This window comes from Lissotriton vulgaris, chromosome 4_1 (assembly GCF_964263255.1).
Source record: "Lissotriton vulgaris chromosome 4_1, aLisVul1.2, whole genome shotgun sequence".
NCBI classification, from domain to species: domain Eukaryota; kingdom Metazoa; phylum Chordata; class Amphibia; order Caudata; family Salamandridae; genus Lissotriton; species Lissotriton vulgaris.
In genome coordinates, this window is record NC_141691.1 from 1,803,018,061 (window position 1) to 1,803,034,576 (window position 16,516).

The 16,516-nt window shown below is 45.7% G+C and overlaps 1 protein-coding gene across 1 annotated transcript in view; it reads left to right on the top strand.

Annotated features, from left to right (window-relative positions):
- The window catches only part of LOC147724580 (fibrocystin-L-like), a 1,106,658-nt gene that overhangs the window by 922,426 nt on the left and 167,716 nt on the right, over positions 1–16,516 (top strand). The window contains exon 63 of the mRNA XM_086966124.1: positions 354–457. Within this exon, the coding sequence (XP_086822250.1) occupies positions 354–457 (104 nt within the window). The remainder of the gene's footprint in view (positions 1–353; positions 458–16,516) is intronic.

The window sequence follows — 16,516 nt, forward strand, 5'->3', positions numbered from 1 at the left end:
CCTGTATATATGAATTGCTGATGAAGTCCCATGAATGCAATCATTTTAAATTGTATATTTTATGCTGATTTTATTGGATCTAATGGATTAATCCTTTTTTATCTGTATTGTACTCCTTTTAATTCTGGTTACATTTTTGTATTTCTGCAATGCTTTTATGATAAATATTTTATCGAATAAAGTTTATCAATATCAATATCAAATTGGTATATTTTTTCCAAATATGACATTAATCCCGTTCTATAACGAATGCCACGCTGTCTATGAATGTTCATATTACATATTGTGATATACTTTGTTCCTTATTTTTTGCAAACAAAAATCTTCTAAAGAAGTTATCTCCTTTTCCTTAGGAAATGCACGAATTAGTAATGTTGAATTCTATCACAGTGGCCAGGAGGGCTACAGGGAGGATTATGATCCCAGATATTCACTCGCCTTCCTCAACCTAAATGAGGTATGACACAGTGTTTCTTTCACATTCATTGTATGGTCTGTACCACAATCTATACCTAATGATTGAACTCTTACCTACTTTCTGCTGAATATGAAATATTCCTGAACGCATGAACATAAAAGTAGATGCTCACTTGTCCAGTTTTGTGCTGTGGGTGACAGTGTATTGCTAGTGTGTTGGTAGTGACTTAGTATTTGTTGTCACCGTGCAAAGTTGGTGTTCAAGCAACATTAAGCGTGTCACTGCAGAGGGACTCTATCCAGGAGTAGTCATATGCAGCGTATAGACACCCAAAATTTGCTGTTCATAACATTTACGTGTTCTGTACTTTTCTGGATAATTTCTGTAATATTTACTCATTACGGAAATTAAATATTCCATAGCTTAGTAGGTCTTAGCTCCAATACTCATGAGTGTTTTTTGTTCAAACTTAGTTGCTGACTTGCAAACAGTCCACCAACCAACTACCTTGCAACTAATGTGTTAACTGAATCCATGCCCTGTAACACGCTGATTTGCAAGACTACTATTTCTACTGGCATTCATTCAGCTAGCACTGGTAAATCTTGTGTGTGCAGTGCAGGTATTTGGAATACAACTCCTCTAGTTTAGAATAGTGCGTGCAAGGTTGTTTCATGCTCCTACCATTTTCAACGTATTTATCAATGAATTTGATCAGTATTTTAGTAAGATTCTTTGTTGATGTAGCACAGCCTTATGGAAAGCATATCTCTTCCCTATTTGTTGATAATGATAAGAGAGGTTTTCCCCACTATAATGCTTTGCAAGAAATTCCTAGGACCCTTTCTCTGTGCGATCAAACTCCCTCCCTGTTTACAAAAACATTGGCATAACCAATAGGTCTGGCTTTAATAAGCCACCATGAGTAAACACAAGCATTCGCAAAAGCTGTTTGCAGGCATTGCAGCACAAATGCTGTCACGTTAAAGTCTGTCATACTGACCGTTCAAAGGCCGGGAACAAAAGTAGGCATCATGATTGCTTTCTCTATAGAATGCATACCCTACATAAGCAATTAAATGTAAAAAACAGTATGGCGATTGAGTTTACTGTTCAGATGTAAAATAGTACCTCATCCAAACAAATAATCAATAGCACGTGAGAGTTATAGTAAATGACAAGAAAATCAGTAGTTGTGCTTCCTATGAGGAAAGAATCGCACATACACTAGCTAATGTAGAATGAATAATAGTACTGAGTTTGCAGTGTAAACTGAAGTCTTTGATAGAAGGCGGAGTGCTACACAGACCACTGTCACTCACTACCAAGAGTGACTAATGCCCGTCAAAGACTTGCAAATACAAAGCTATAGATAGGGGTCAAGAAGAGCACAATCCTTAGGCATCAATAGGCATTAAATGACTTAATAGTCACAATACACAAACGCATCAGTCCAGTTGGATGTCTTGAGATCTTCTTTGTTAGACAGGATAACAAAGCCAAAAGTTCATATTGTAAGTTTTCTTTATTTGAAGTTACGTCATGTAGATTCAACAAAAAACAGCCAACACGTGTTTCGTCAGTACCATCAGTTGGTACAATGACTTTCTCAAGGCTTCACAGGCTGGATTGCCACAAAATGCATCGAGGTCTAGTCTATATAGGAATATAGCTTAAAAGGCAGGAACCTAGCATGCAAGTGGTGAGGATGAGTGCCAGGACTTAAATATCAGTCGGAACTTGAAGTCCCAGGCAATGGTCTTGATAATAGAAAAGCTGCACCCTAACCGTGGTGACGTTCCACTATGTAAATCTGGAATGGTGATCGTCCACTGATGTTAAGAGCGGATCTAGTTAAAAGATAAACAGGTTCCCCACAGTGTAATATATTAGTTGTCAATGAGGCGTTCAATATATAAACCAGAGATAGATAAAGTTAGAACCCCGATCAAGTTAGAAGGGACAGCAGGGTCGTGCAAAGTATCGGAATAGAGTAAACTGTAAAAGATTGGCAGATCGCATAATGTCAGCGAGCCAAAGCGCTGTCCCAAAATCTCTAGATGCTGCAAATAAGCAGTCGGGTCCGCATAGTAACGAGCCCAAGGAAAACCTGTGAGAGTTATAGTACTCTGACAGGATCCAAAGTCGATCTATATATTTCCCAGACATGGTAATAATAAGTCTGCAGTGAGCTGTGCTGTCAGCCAGTTCTAAACATGTCATAAGGGACCCTTTTTGTCTAGTCAAGCTATATAATTTACAGATATGGTAACAATAAACGTCCTCTGACCTTTCTCACAGGCAGGTCGCTCCCCACGCTGCTGCACGGCTCTGCCTGGATTGTTTTTGCCTAATCTTGTATTTTTCCCCTGTGCCTAACGTGCTTTCTTGCCCAGATTTGTTTTTTCTCTTTGTGCCTAACTTGCTTTCTTGCCCAGACTTGCTTTTATTCCCCTGTGCCTGTACTTGCTTTCTTGCCCAGACTTGTTTTTATTCCCCTATGCCTGTACTTGCTTTCTTGCCCAGACTTGTTTTTATTCCTCGGTGCCTGTACTTGCTTTCTTGCCCAGACTTGTTTTTATTCCTCTGTGCCTGTACTTGTTTTCTTGCCTAAACTTGTGCCCAGTTCTTCCGCGGCCCGCCTGTTTTTCTCACTGCTGCGTCCCTGCACCCCCCCCCCCTGTAATCCCAATTTCCGCCCGCTCCCGCCTCCCAGCTGCTCCTCCCTCCCACATCCCCTCATATGGAGGCCGCACAGCGGACACCAGTGGGCGCGCCGCTGGCTCGCCGAAGGCGCACCTAAGGCAAGCCCGTCTGAGCCTGGACCATGGCCAGCACCAGGACCCCGCGAATGCTACAAAGCCTGACACCGCTACAATGCCAGAACCCTCCATGCACTCAACACCGGACGATCACACACCTGCTTCCTGGCCGCCCCGAAGCGCACCCACGGAGCTTTCACCTGCCAAAACTGCAGCTTCACAAGCATCTGCCCCATCATGCTGCCTACCAGGAAAGAACCCAACCACCTCAGATGCATCCTACTCAACACCCTCTCCGCTCGCAAACACGCCGTTGAACTCTGGGACATACTCAACTCAACCTCCCCAGACGTCGCCTTCCTGACGGAGACCTGGCTGAACCACGCCTCGGCACCCGACATAGCCATAGCCGTCCCGGAAGGCTACAAGATCACCCGCAGGGACCACACCAACTGAGCAGGAGGAGGAATTGCCATCGTCCACAGAAACACTCTCCAACACCGACGACACCCTCGGCACTGCCGAACACCTGCACTTCCAGATCCACACCGACCCCAACACCACCCTCAGAGGAACCCTCATGTACAGACCGCAACCACAGTTCATCGACTCCATCGCCGACTTCGTCAACACACACGCCCTCACCTCCACGGACTACATCCTCCTCCGGGACCTGAACTTCCACCTGGAGAACAACAACGACACCAACTCCACCACCCTGATAGACAACCTAGCCAACCTCGGACACCCACCCACTCTGCCAGTCACACGCTTGACCCCATCTTCTCCGCAAGCCCCAACGCCTCCTTCAACCAAACCACCAAACTCCACTGGACCGACCATCGCTGCATCCACTTCATCTTCAAGAAGCCCACCACGCACCACCTCACCCAACAGATGCCTCACCGCTGCTGAAGCAAAGTCTCCGAAGACCAGCTAACCACCACCCTCACCCAGAGCCCACAAGCCGACCCCACCAACCCCGACACCACCGCCCACAACTTCAGACAGTGGATTAACGACTGCGCCAACACCCTCGCCAGATCAAGAAATCCTCCAATAGTAACACCAACAAGAAAGCTAGCTGGTTCACTGAAGACCTCCAGGCCTCCAAGCAAACTTGCCGAAAGCTGGAGAAGATCTGGCTCCATGAACGAACACCGGACAGCCACGCAGCCCACAAGAACGGCACCCACAGACACCATCACCTCATCAGATCCGCCAAAAGGGGCTCCTTCAAAAACCGCCTAGACAACAACGCGCACAACAGCAAAGAGCTCTTCAACATCGTGAAGGAACTCTCCAACCCCAGCTCCAACACCAACGACGTGCCACCCTCGTAAGACCTGTTTGACTCGCTGGCCACCTTCTTCCAGCTCAAGATCGCAGACATCCCTGACAGCTTCAACGCCATGACCACCCCAACAACCACTGAGACCTACGCCCCCAGGACCACCATCCGCACCAACGAAATGCTCTCCTGGACCAACATCAATGACGACGACACCATCGAGATCATGAACACCGTCCACCCCGGATCTCCGTCAGACCCATGCCCACACCACATCTTCAACAAAGCCAGCACATCCATCGCACCCCATCTCCGGAAAGTCATTAACACCTTATTCGAGACAGCAATCTTCCCGGAGAGCTGGAAACACGCCGAGATCAACACCTTACTCAAGAAACCCAAGGCGGACCCCAAGGACCTTAAGAACTTCCGGCCCATCTCCCTGCTCCCATTCCCTGCAAAGGTCATCGAGAAGACCGTCAACGAACAACGGACCCTCTACCTCGAGGAGAACAACATCCAGGACCCTTCCCAGTCCGGGTTCAGGAGCAACCACAGCACCGAGACTGCCCGCATCTCCGCCACCGATGACATCAATTCCCTGCTGGACAACGGAGAAACGGCGGCCCTCCTCCTCCTGGACCTGTCAGCCGCCTTTGACACGTTCTGCCACTACACACTACGAACACTCCCTCTCCAAGGACCCCCACACCGCCAAAACCAACCTTCACGAAGGAATGAAGGCCGTCGCTGAATTGACGAGGAACAGCCAACTGAAGCTGAACTCGGACAATATGGAGGTCCTCATCCTCTGATCCACCCCTTCAGCCTGATACGGCTCCTGGTGGCCGACCTCACTGGGAACCGCTCCAACACCCACTACCACGCACGCAATCTAGGGGTCATCCTCAACTCCACCCTCTACATGACTAAACAGGTCAAGGCCGTCTCCTCCTCCTCCTGCTTCAACACCCTCCGCACGCTCCACAGGATCGACAAGTGGATCCCCACTGAAACGAGAAGAACAGTCACCCAGGCCCTCGTCAGCAGCAGGCTGGACTACGGAAACGCCCTCTACACAGGAGTCTCAGCCAAACTCCTGAGACAGCTCCAACGCATCCAAAATGCCTCTGCACGCCTGATCCTGGACATCCCTTGCTGCAGCCACATCACATCCCACCTGAGAGACCTGCACTGGCTCCTGGTCAACAAGAGGATAACCTTCAAGCTCCTCACCCACACACACAAGGCACTCCACAACACTGGACCAACGTACCTCAACAGACGACTCAGCTTCTACACCCCCACCCGCCAGCTCCGCTCCGCCAACCTCACCCTTGCCACAGTCCCCCGATTCCGAAGAGTTACCTCCGGCAGCAGATCGTTCTACCACCTTGCCGCCAAGACCTGGAACACCCTCCCCATCTCCCTACGGCAGACCCAAGACCTGCTGACCTTCGGAAAGCTCCTCAAGGCCTGGCTTTTCGAGCAGTAGCAGCGTTCCCCACCCCAGCGCCTTGAGACCCTCACGGGTGAGTAGTGCGATTTACAAATTATATGATTAATTGATTGATTGATTGATTGATAAGTCTGCAGAGAGCTGTGCTCTCAGCCAGATCTAAACATGTAATAAGGGACCGTTTTTCAGACTTGCTGATAAGGATATGTTAGAAATGGAGACATCTGGTTGGCTAAGCTTGTGCCAAAGCCAGGCAGAGACCACCACTCTAGTCAGGGAAAGGGAGTTACACACCAAAGATAACCCTTGCTCACCCCCTTGGTAGCTTGGCTTGAGCAGTTAGGCCTATCTCGGTGGCGATGTGTAAATCATTTGCACAACACACAGAGTAACAACACACTAGGCACACCACAAAAGGAACTCCACACAAGGTTATACAAAAATAGCCGTTTTTTTAATAATAATACAAACACATTAGATAGTAATGACATAATGTACACTGTGCCAACTGGCACAGGCAATATTTACAAGGGACTGTCAGAATTAGCACCTGGTAAAGAAATAGTAAAATGTAAGAATATGTATGAACTTAGAACACAGCCAGTAATCACTGGCAGACACTATACTCAGCGTCAACCTGTAATATAAATCATAACAGGTACAGTATCACGTAAGGCGAGAACTCTATTCTGCGCCAACCTCATAAGCCAAAATAGGATAAACCATAATCTCCTAAACATAACTTGCATTAGGAAATACACTTAAGAACATAACCTGCAGTAGGGAATAAATCAAACCTAGACCACAGTAGAGAAATAAAACAGTAGGTAAAACCTAGTAATCACAAAAGCACATCTATGAACAAAAATAAAGTTGCATAAATCATACTACAAACATGACATTTCCTAGCACCTATAAAAAGTACACTAGGGCCTTGCGCCCTACAAAACCTAATAGTCCCCTGGGCCAACAGGCCATCTCTAAGGGGCTCAAATGCCCTCTGTCCACAAATTTAGGGCTGCTGCCTAAGCAGCGACAGTCATAGGGGCGCACTTGGCACAAACCTAAACCTTGGCAGCTGCCCACTACTTGCTGGGAAGCTAGAAGACTGAAATGAAGGCCTAAACGTTGCAGCAGGCACTAAGTGCTGCACAGCTGTGCAGGCAGAGATGGGATGAAGGAGTGCAGCTCACTCCTGGATTCAAAGTACATGTCCCCCTGAAATGAAAGGTCCTAAACGTTGCAGCTGCCCACTACTTGCTGGGCAGCTGGGAATTATTCAAAAATGAGGCATGGGCTCAGTGGCCCTTGGCATAAATGTGCAACGCGTTGGAGCCATCTAGCTCTAAGAACAAACTTGGGTCTGGGAGCACTCTGGCTCCTGAGGGAATGTTTATGTGCCCAAGCCCCTCATTGGAACTTTAAAATAAAATGGGGCATCGTAGGAGCCATCTGGGCTCTGAGAAGGCATAGGGAGTGAGCATGCAGTAAGGACCTGGGCCCCTCTGGACCCTTGAAAACAATTATATGCCCCCTTCGTTTGAGCTACCCCCTATCAGATGGGGGCCACTTGGGAAAATAGGCCAGGGCACCGCATTGTGCACCATAAGGCACCACAACATGGGCGGAGCTCCCCCCAGCCCGTTTACACTCACCAGGCTGCTTTCCTCTCCTCCGGCGGCAGGCCGTCTCAGGGGCTCCTCTAACTCCGGGGAGCTCGGCCCAACTATCTCGCTCTTGGAGGGGGGCGCAACAGAGAAATGGAGCCCACGAGGCCCGGCGCGGCTTCTCCCCAAGCCTGGGAGAAGCTGAAGAAGCATCCGCCAGGCCCCGCCTACGTCCCAAGGACGGCGCCTGTCTTCCGGGTTGCCCTGGAGCAGACCGGTGACAGAAAATGATCGGCAAGCGAGGGGTAGGCTCCCTCTAGTATGAAAATACACTGGCATGCGGGGTGGGCACCCGCTAAGGCTAACAAGCGGGGTAGGCTTCCGTATTACTTATTAAATAAAAATGAAGACGCAGGGTGGGCACCTACGCACGGGGCAATCTAAAATCAACTGGCATAATGCAGGGTGGCACCTGCAAGATCTAAACATTAAAATAAGCGGGGTGGGTACCCACCATGAAGGGGCCACGGGGGGAATCCCTATGCTGGGGATTCCCTCTACAGGGCCGCAAGAAAAAGGAGCCCAGTGCTCCCAGGAGCATTACCAAAGGAAAATAAAGCTCTCCCATGCTGCAGAAGATCCTTCTTTTCTCTGGGAGCTGGGAAGAAAGGAAAAGTTCCAAAGGAGCAGCTGGAGCAGAAAGGGGTCCCAGCAGAAGTCCTCCAGGCATCCAGGGGCTGGGCAGAGCCCAGGGAGGCAAGCCTTCCCCTGAGCTCCAGCAGAAGCACGCCCTGGTAGTTTCAAGTCCGCAAACAAGAACATTTACTTGGGGTCACAACCCCTCTTTTATACACACAAATCCTTTGTTGTGGCAGTGTAGGTAAGGGGAGAACCAGATGAAACTTGTTCTGGAGCACTTTGTTGTGCTCAGACCCTCTCCCTATTCACAAGACAGGCCAGGGACAACAGACGCACCACAGGGGGTGGAGCCAGCATTGTGGAGGGAAAGCCCAGCCCTATTCAGGTCCCAGGTGCACTCCTCCCTCCCATCTACATGCAGATCTCTCCATTCACCACCGGGGCAGACCCATCCTGACTCCTGGAGCCAGGCATACCAGCCAGCTCCAGCCAGCTCCAGCCAATCACAAGCCAGACAGTCAATTCACATTTACTGCACAGACATGCCAACTTCTAAAAGTGGCACTTCTACACTAGACACAATAAATCTGCACACATCATCGCGCAGCATTTAATCTCACGAGTTCGTAGATACCACACTCGACCCTGCACTCCTCACAAATCAGGAACTACCATGGACACACATATTCCCTATGCTTTCCTATGGGAGGGCAGGCCACTTTACACTGGGCCACAGTGCTAAAGTGCGCAGAGGCCAAATATCACTACCACCATGCCAGAGGCTAAGGCAACCATTTTAGGGGTGAACCTGCCAAAAATGCCCAATTCCAACAGAATGCATCTGTATGTTATGTTATGTTATGTTAATTAGAACTTGTAGAGCTCTCGTTCACCAACAGGTTTCTTGGCGCAGGAAATGTTACTTTCCATTAGGGGTTACTGGTTAGGAAGGTTCAGGTTTAGCTTGGGTGAAGAGCCAGGTCTTCAGCATCTTCTTAAAGCGAAGGAGGTCTGACTCAAGTCTCAGTGGGGGTGGAAGAGCATTCCAGAATTTAGGTCCTAGTATTGTGAAGCGTGACCCTCCTGTTCTCTAACGTCTGAAGTCTGGTACCTTTAATAAGTTCATGTGCATAGATCTTAAAGTACGGTGGGGGTGTACTCATGGATTTTTGAAGAAATGTACTTTGGGCCAGTCCCGTGTAAGGCTTTAAACAGGATACAGCTGGTTTTAAACATGTAGCGCTGCTCCACTGGAAGCTAGTGCAGCTCTTTTAGCAGCAGCTTAATGAGACATTGTCTGCCTTGTTGGTATATCATTCTGGCTACCTGATTTTGAATTTGCTGCAGACGGTGTATCTGGTTGCGCTGAAGGCATAGGTATATTGAGTTGGCATAATTGATTCTTGAAAGGATCAGGGAGATAATGATTTGGATACACGCCTCTCTGCTGAAAAATCTTCATATTTTCCTCAGTTTCCACAGTTGAAAGAAGCAGGCCGAGTTGACCGCTCCAATCTACATGTTCATGTTTAGATCTGAGTCAATGTGTATGCCTAGGCTTTTTATAGAGTTTTTAGTGCAAGGAGGGGGGCTTAGCTCGGTGGGCCAGTGTGCGGGGGACTAATGCTGAAGTTTATTGTTGGGGATGATGATTTGCGTTTTTTCTGCGTTGAGTTTTAGTAGATTTTTGTTCATCCAGTTCATGATGACCAGCATGGAATTTTTGAGGAATTCCTTGGAATCTATCGATTCATTTATGGGGAAGACAAGCTGCATATGGTCAGCACAGTTGTAGATCTGAACTCCCATCTGACATAGCGCAACGATTAAAAAGCGGATATATGCGGGGATAAGAATGAGCCTTGAGCTACTCCACATGTCAAGTTTACTGTGCCAGATTTGTACGGTGAGAGCCAAACTGACTGTTTTCTGTCCGCAAGAAATTATTGAAACCAATTCGGGGCAGTACCACTGAGACCTTCTGCAGCCATACTGTCCACCAAGATATCATGGTTGATGGTATCGAAGTATGCAGACAGCTCCAGGAGAATTAAGGCTTGAATGCTGTCTACATTAGCCTTCCCCTTTAGGTCATCCATAACAGATAGAATAATGGACTCAGTGGAGTGGGCTGCGTGAAAACCTGCTTAATGTGAGTTTAAGAAATTGTTTTTTTCAATAAAGGTACTGAGAGTTTTTGCTACATGTGTCTCAAATACTTTGGCCGAGACGGGAAGGAGGGAGATTGGCCTCTGGGGGCCGACGCCTTGTTTTTCTGGAGTGGAATAATCACTGCTTCTTTAAAGGCTTGTGGAACTGTCCCTTGGGTTAAAGATAGATTCAGAGGAGAGAGAATGGTCTCTGGAAATGCTTTGAAGGTGGATTTTTGTATTTCTGGTGGACAGATATCGTTTGTTTAGGTACTCTACCTATTCATGGGAGGGAGGTCATGGTGTCATTGTTGGTATTTTCAGACCAATTTTCCACTTCTTTATGTTTGGCATCTATGGATTCCTGAATTTTCCTTTATTTTTTCAATGAAAAAATTACATAGGTCGTTGCAGAGATTCTGTGTGGCGGGGAATGGAAATGTCGGTACTGTGTTGAAAATATCTTTGGTTTTGTTAGTTGAGTTTAACACCTTGTTGGAGAAACATAAATAGCATAGTAGCATGTTTGTAGTTCCTGAGATTAATTTTATAGTGTTCGCCATTTCAGTTCTGCCTGATGTGTTTTGAGTTTGGCTGATTTTAGCTCTTCCGTAAACCATTTGAGGGCTTTGTGTCCCCTAATGCATGTGGTTTGAGTTTTTAGGGGGCATCAGAGTCGATGGCCTTCCTTTGCCAGTCTGCATTTTCTCTCTCCAAGTTACCTACATTATCCTTGCTTTTAGGATGCTTATATTTTAAGGTGTCACATAATGATGTTAAGTTAATTTCATGCCAGTTTCTAGATGGGACCTTTTGATAGGATGTTGATAGGATGTTGTTTTGGGTATATAGATGTTGCCTATCGTAAACCTGATTATATAGTGGTCAGACCATATCCATGGTTATATTTCTAAGTTTTGAAGGGTCGGATTGATAGACCATGCTTGGTCAAGATTGTAACCTTTATTGGGTGTGGCAACTTGAATGTGTTGTGATAGATTCAACGTTTGTAGGGTGTTGGTCAGTTCCCTGGCACTCTTTCCTCCTGTTTATTCATTAGCCAATTAATTTAAATTGCCAATGACCAGGACTTTAGAGAAATTGATGGTCAGAGATGCAGTACAATTTTCTAAAGTTTTAGGGAAGTTTGCCATAGCTATGGGAGGTCTGTACACAAATACACACATCATGGTGCTGTTTGGAAAGTCTAGCTTGAAGTCTAGGCTGTGGTCAGAGATGCAGTACAATTTTCTAAAGTTTTAGGGAAGTTTGACATAGCTATGGGAGGTCTGTACACAAATACACATATCATGGTACTGTTTTGGAAAGTCTAGCTTGAAAACTAGGCTGTTCACTAGTTCTAGCTCCAATGGAGAAATGTTGGTCGTGGGTAGTCCTTTTTTTATGGCGGCTGCCACTCCCCCCCTTTTTTTCCAGCCGTTATATTTCAAGATAGGAGGTAGTAATTTTCTGGGAGTGCAGCTAAAATGTCATGGGTAGAGTCTTCCATCAGCCATGTTTCTGAAGGGTTTTTTTGACCGCGGGTGACTTGGGGGAATCTTAGCACCAGAGGTAGGCCTTTATAATTGTCTCCCCATATGAAGTGACGCTGCAGAGATTCGAGCTCTGTTTGAGCACACGCCAGGAGTAACTGCGATTGTGCTGTGTTTTGTGGTTATTGTTTATTTGAATATAGGCATCCCTGGTGACCTCGTGAGAGCGTGTATTTAAAGGTGGTGATCGATACATAAAAGAAATACGGGACTCCTTCTCCTTATATCGTATACTTTGGAAGGTAGGCCATCTGCATGTTACGAGATATGATTTTATATTTCCACGAGAGTCTGTGAGTGACCGATAGAATAATAGAACCGGCTCCCTGGTTTTTTCCCCCCCGGTGTTCCTTCATATATCCCTGTAGGAAAGCGTGAGTCTATCCCCGTGAGGCAAGAAGTTGTGTATATCCCTCAGGGTGGTGCCTTGGCACTCCCTGCCTGGGGGGGTCCCAGTTACCAACTCCGTCACAGGTATTTGGAACCTCGCGGCAGTTGCCATAGTCCTGTTTGAATGGTGCCTCTCCTTATTATGCTTATTATTATTTTTAGTTTGGTCACTGTTAGGAGTTTCATTCATTTTGATAATGCATGTCAGTTGACATTCACTTATTTGTAGACACAGGGTGGTATAAAAGATTGTGATTTGGTGATTGGGTCTTCACAACGTGTGTACTCTTTAGCACTTGGTACATTTGGAGCTTGGTAACCTTTACTTGTAAATAAGACGTGGTTTTGACCCTCTTTCTGCACGTTTTTCATTTTTGGTTGGTCATTGCTACGGTGTATATGGGTGAGTTTTTCCTTGCGGCATAGTGTGTTTTTAGGAATTTTATTGCTTATGTATATATTTTTCAGTACCCTTGTCCTGACGAAGCCAGAAGATACAACTGGCGGAAACGCGACCGCGACCGCGACTGCGTCGACAGATAATTAACAGACAGACAATTAATAGTGTTTTGTTTCACCCTCTCCTACTTTCTGTGTTTAGGGTACAGAATTGTATATTTGTATATATTGTAATTACTTCTCCTTTGATTACTGTATATAGTCTGGTTTTTTCCCCCCCGGTTTTTTGACCCAATATTTTGTCCTATGTTAAAATTATAATCATTTATTGGCAGAAAAGAGCATTTAAAAAAACAGGTTAATAAAGTGTTTCCTGTTATGAAGTAGTGTTGTTTAATTTATCCCTTTATACCTTTTTGTTCTACTTATTCATCTAATTGATGTTCCTTGCCCAGGTATGGGAGGGTAATATGGGCAGAACCCCTGTTCATTTCACAATGTTTCTGTCATAAACAGAATATCGGGTGAATCAGTGTCTTTTTTTTCCTTTCTTTTTGTCCTCATTGAAGAAATAAAGTGAGTGGTCTTAAAGCAATACCATGCCACCCTCCTTGGCCTGACAGAGGGCACACGCAGCCCTATAGTTCTCTTTCCACCTCAAGGGTTCCTAGGGTCGCCAACCGCATGACACTTGGGAAATTACAGAGGATAGTTTTGAGCCCAAGGTTTTTACATAAACCACCTTCCCAAAAACTCATTTGCTTCATAATCAGTGAACTTTTATCCATACTAGGAAGTCACAAGCCCCAAGTTGTTAACCCAGTTGTCCCAGAGCCCCCAAAATCTAGTTATTTTCTTTGCCTTACAACCCAAGTCTAACTTGTGGACTCTTTTAACAGAAGAGACCCAATCTAAAAACTTTGGTGAATTGGGAGAAATCCATTTTAGACATATTTCCCTTCTTGCCACAAGAATTAGAACAAACAGAAGTGAAACTTGGAGAATTGACAGTTTGATATTAATACTGTGTTCAGGTAAAATTCCAAAAATAATTAATATCAGGCTTACCTTAATTTCTTGACCTATGACATCTGAGATGGTCTTATCGACTTGCCTCCTGAAGCCCTGGATCTGAGGACACTGCATGAACATGTGCACATCTTCTGTGCTCCTCAGGTTGCATTTCACACAGGACTTCTCTCCACCTCCCAGCTTTGAAAGCCTCTTCTGGGTCCAATAAGCTCTATGGAGTGTGCACAGATGATTTCGCCTCAATGGGGCAGCCTTGACAACCTTGCATAAAGTGCACATAGATACTTTCTAGTAAGATATGATGTCGATGGAAGGCAGTTCTATTCTCCAGGGCTCCTCCACAGGCCTCAGTGGCAGATCTCCTTTAATAAAGATCCAGCACCATTTCGCCACTTCTATGCTTTGTTGACACTGGACTAAAAATCTGCTCTCCAACTCCTTGTATATAACTCCAATTTTTGCCCTGATTTGTAGCCGAGTGGGAAAGTTGATAACATTTGAATCTGGATAACCTTTGATTTGTTTGTAAGTTGAGCTCATCCCATGTTAATTATCTCGCAGTAATTGGCCCCATTTCTGATATCCGTTGTCCCAGAATCGGGCTGATAATCAGGTGAATCAGTGTTGGGTAGGTTGAACAGTTCTAACTTATGCTTATCTGTGAACTTGGTGTTTAGGTACATTATGTTTAGTTCCTTTACTGAGCGTGTTCTTTTTGGGCCGTTGGTTATAGTAATATAGCTTGGGATTTGACCAGAGTTTCTATTCGTACCAAACTCAGGTGACTGACCAGATTGAGAGAGGCCAAGTTTGTCTAGTAATTGTTGACAGGGCAGGTTAAGAGGTTGCTTGTCCTGTGGTGCTAAAAGTTTGATCAACATCCTTACAAAATTTACAGGTCCGTGAGGATGTTTTTCAATTCACTTGACTATTATGGGAATTGCAGCCATGTCATGTGCAGGAGCAGGCTGTAGCTATGTACTACCACTGGTACTTTTGAGAGTGTACACACATTTGTCAGATAAACTCAAAAAGATTTATGGCCCTATTTATGAAAAAGTCACGCAGCAAGTCATCTTGCTGCACTGCAAAGCGGGACAGGAAAAGGCCTGGTATGCACCTTATTTAGGGCAATACAGCACTTTCTTGAAGTTTCATCTGCGCTGGCGCCCTTTTGGCAGTGCCAACGTAGGCCCCCTTGCATTAATGTGCAAGGGTGCCTCTATTGCATGCAGGATTTAACATTTTTTATTTTCATTTTGCATCTTGCAGAGATAAATGAAATACACAGCAAGAAGAAATAGAGAACGTCTTTAAACAATAGACGAAGAGCACTGTGAAAGATTACATCCTTAAGCTTGGTCGGGATTCATACAGATATAATCATCTCCGGCATTGGTATAGCTAAACTTGTTTGGTGATTAGTATTGACTTACGATATGCTGATGACACTCAGCTGATGTTTGCCTCTAAAGACCATTCAGAGGCAGCTTTCACCAAATTTAAGCTTTGCCTGAAACATATATCCACCTGGATGACTACCAACTGCCTACGGCTTAATGCTGATAAAACTGAATTATTCTTTTTTAATCAACCTTCGCCCCCTAGATCTGACCTTTGGTGGCCTTCAGTGCTCAATCCACCCCCTTGCCCTGACTCATCCGCTAGGAATCTGGGTTTTAAAATCGACAATACGTTGTTGTGCAAAACCCAGCTAGGACATGTTTCCTCCACTTGTTTCTGGAAACTAAAAGCTCTGCGCAACTTCCTTTCTCTACTGCCTATAGAATGCAGAAAAACTATTGTTCATGCACTAGTGACATCCCAGCTAGACTCTTATAATAGCCTATATCTGAGCCTACCAGCCTATCTGTACAGAATGCTGCAAACAATACAGAATGCCACTGCAAGGCTTATAAGAAACATCCCCCTATGACATCACATCTCACCTCATTTGTGCAGCCTTCATTGGCTGCCAGTGAGGAAACAAACAGAATTCAAGACACTCACTCTTACTTACAGAGTAATAAATGGCACAGGCCCCCATTACCTAAGGACACAAATTCAAAAATCCCATCACACAAGAAACCTAAGATCAAACCACCAAGAACTTCTTGTTACCCCTTGTTTTGCCAAGGCCAGACTGGGTGGACACTCTTTTTCAGTCAAAGCAACCATCCTCTGGAATTCCCTACCCCTACAAATCAGGAAGGCCACTGGAGCCTAGCTTCTGTAAATTATTGAAAACATGGCTCTTCAGTTTACCGTAGATTCTCACGGGCCCCACTGGGCTGACTCTCTTACTCCTTTTCTCCACGTAGCGCCGGGACACTCCCGTTGGGAGTAGCCGCGCGCTTTACAAGATATATAATAATAATAATAATATTAATAATAATTACTCAGCTTCATCTTGTTTCTGGAGCCCTCTGTCGCGTCCAGGGCTCTATCCTCTCGCCCTCTATTTCCAGCCCATATTTCAGCCATGGGCCCCAAATCTTACTAATTTATTTTGGGCAGCATCTTGCCTGGTATGTAACCCTTTTTGGGCCCATGTAAAGGTCCATACCATTACTCCATTCTATCAATGTGGGGAGAACCGGGGATCCCTACTGTCTAGCAATGTCTCTCTTGGTTACAATCAGCCCTAGAGTACATGGTAGGAGTTTGTGACGGGAGAGATCTACTTCAGAAGGTATACCTAGGAGAATGTATTTGGGATCCATGGGTATCTGTGCCTCTACTACCTTACCCAATTCTTCAGTACAGTTTTATGTGATTGCATGCCCATAGTGTAGGTCCCTTGCTCCACCTTACAT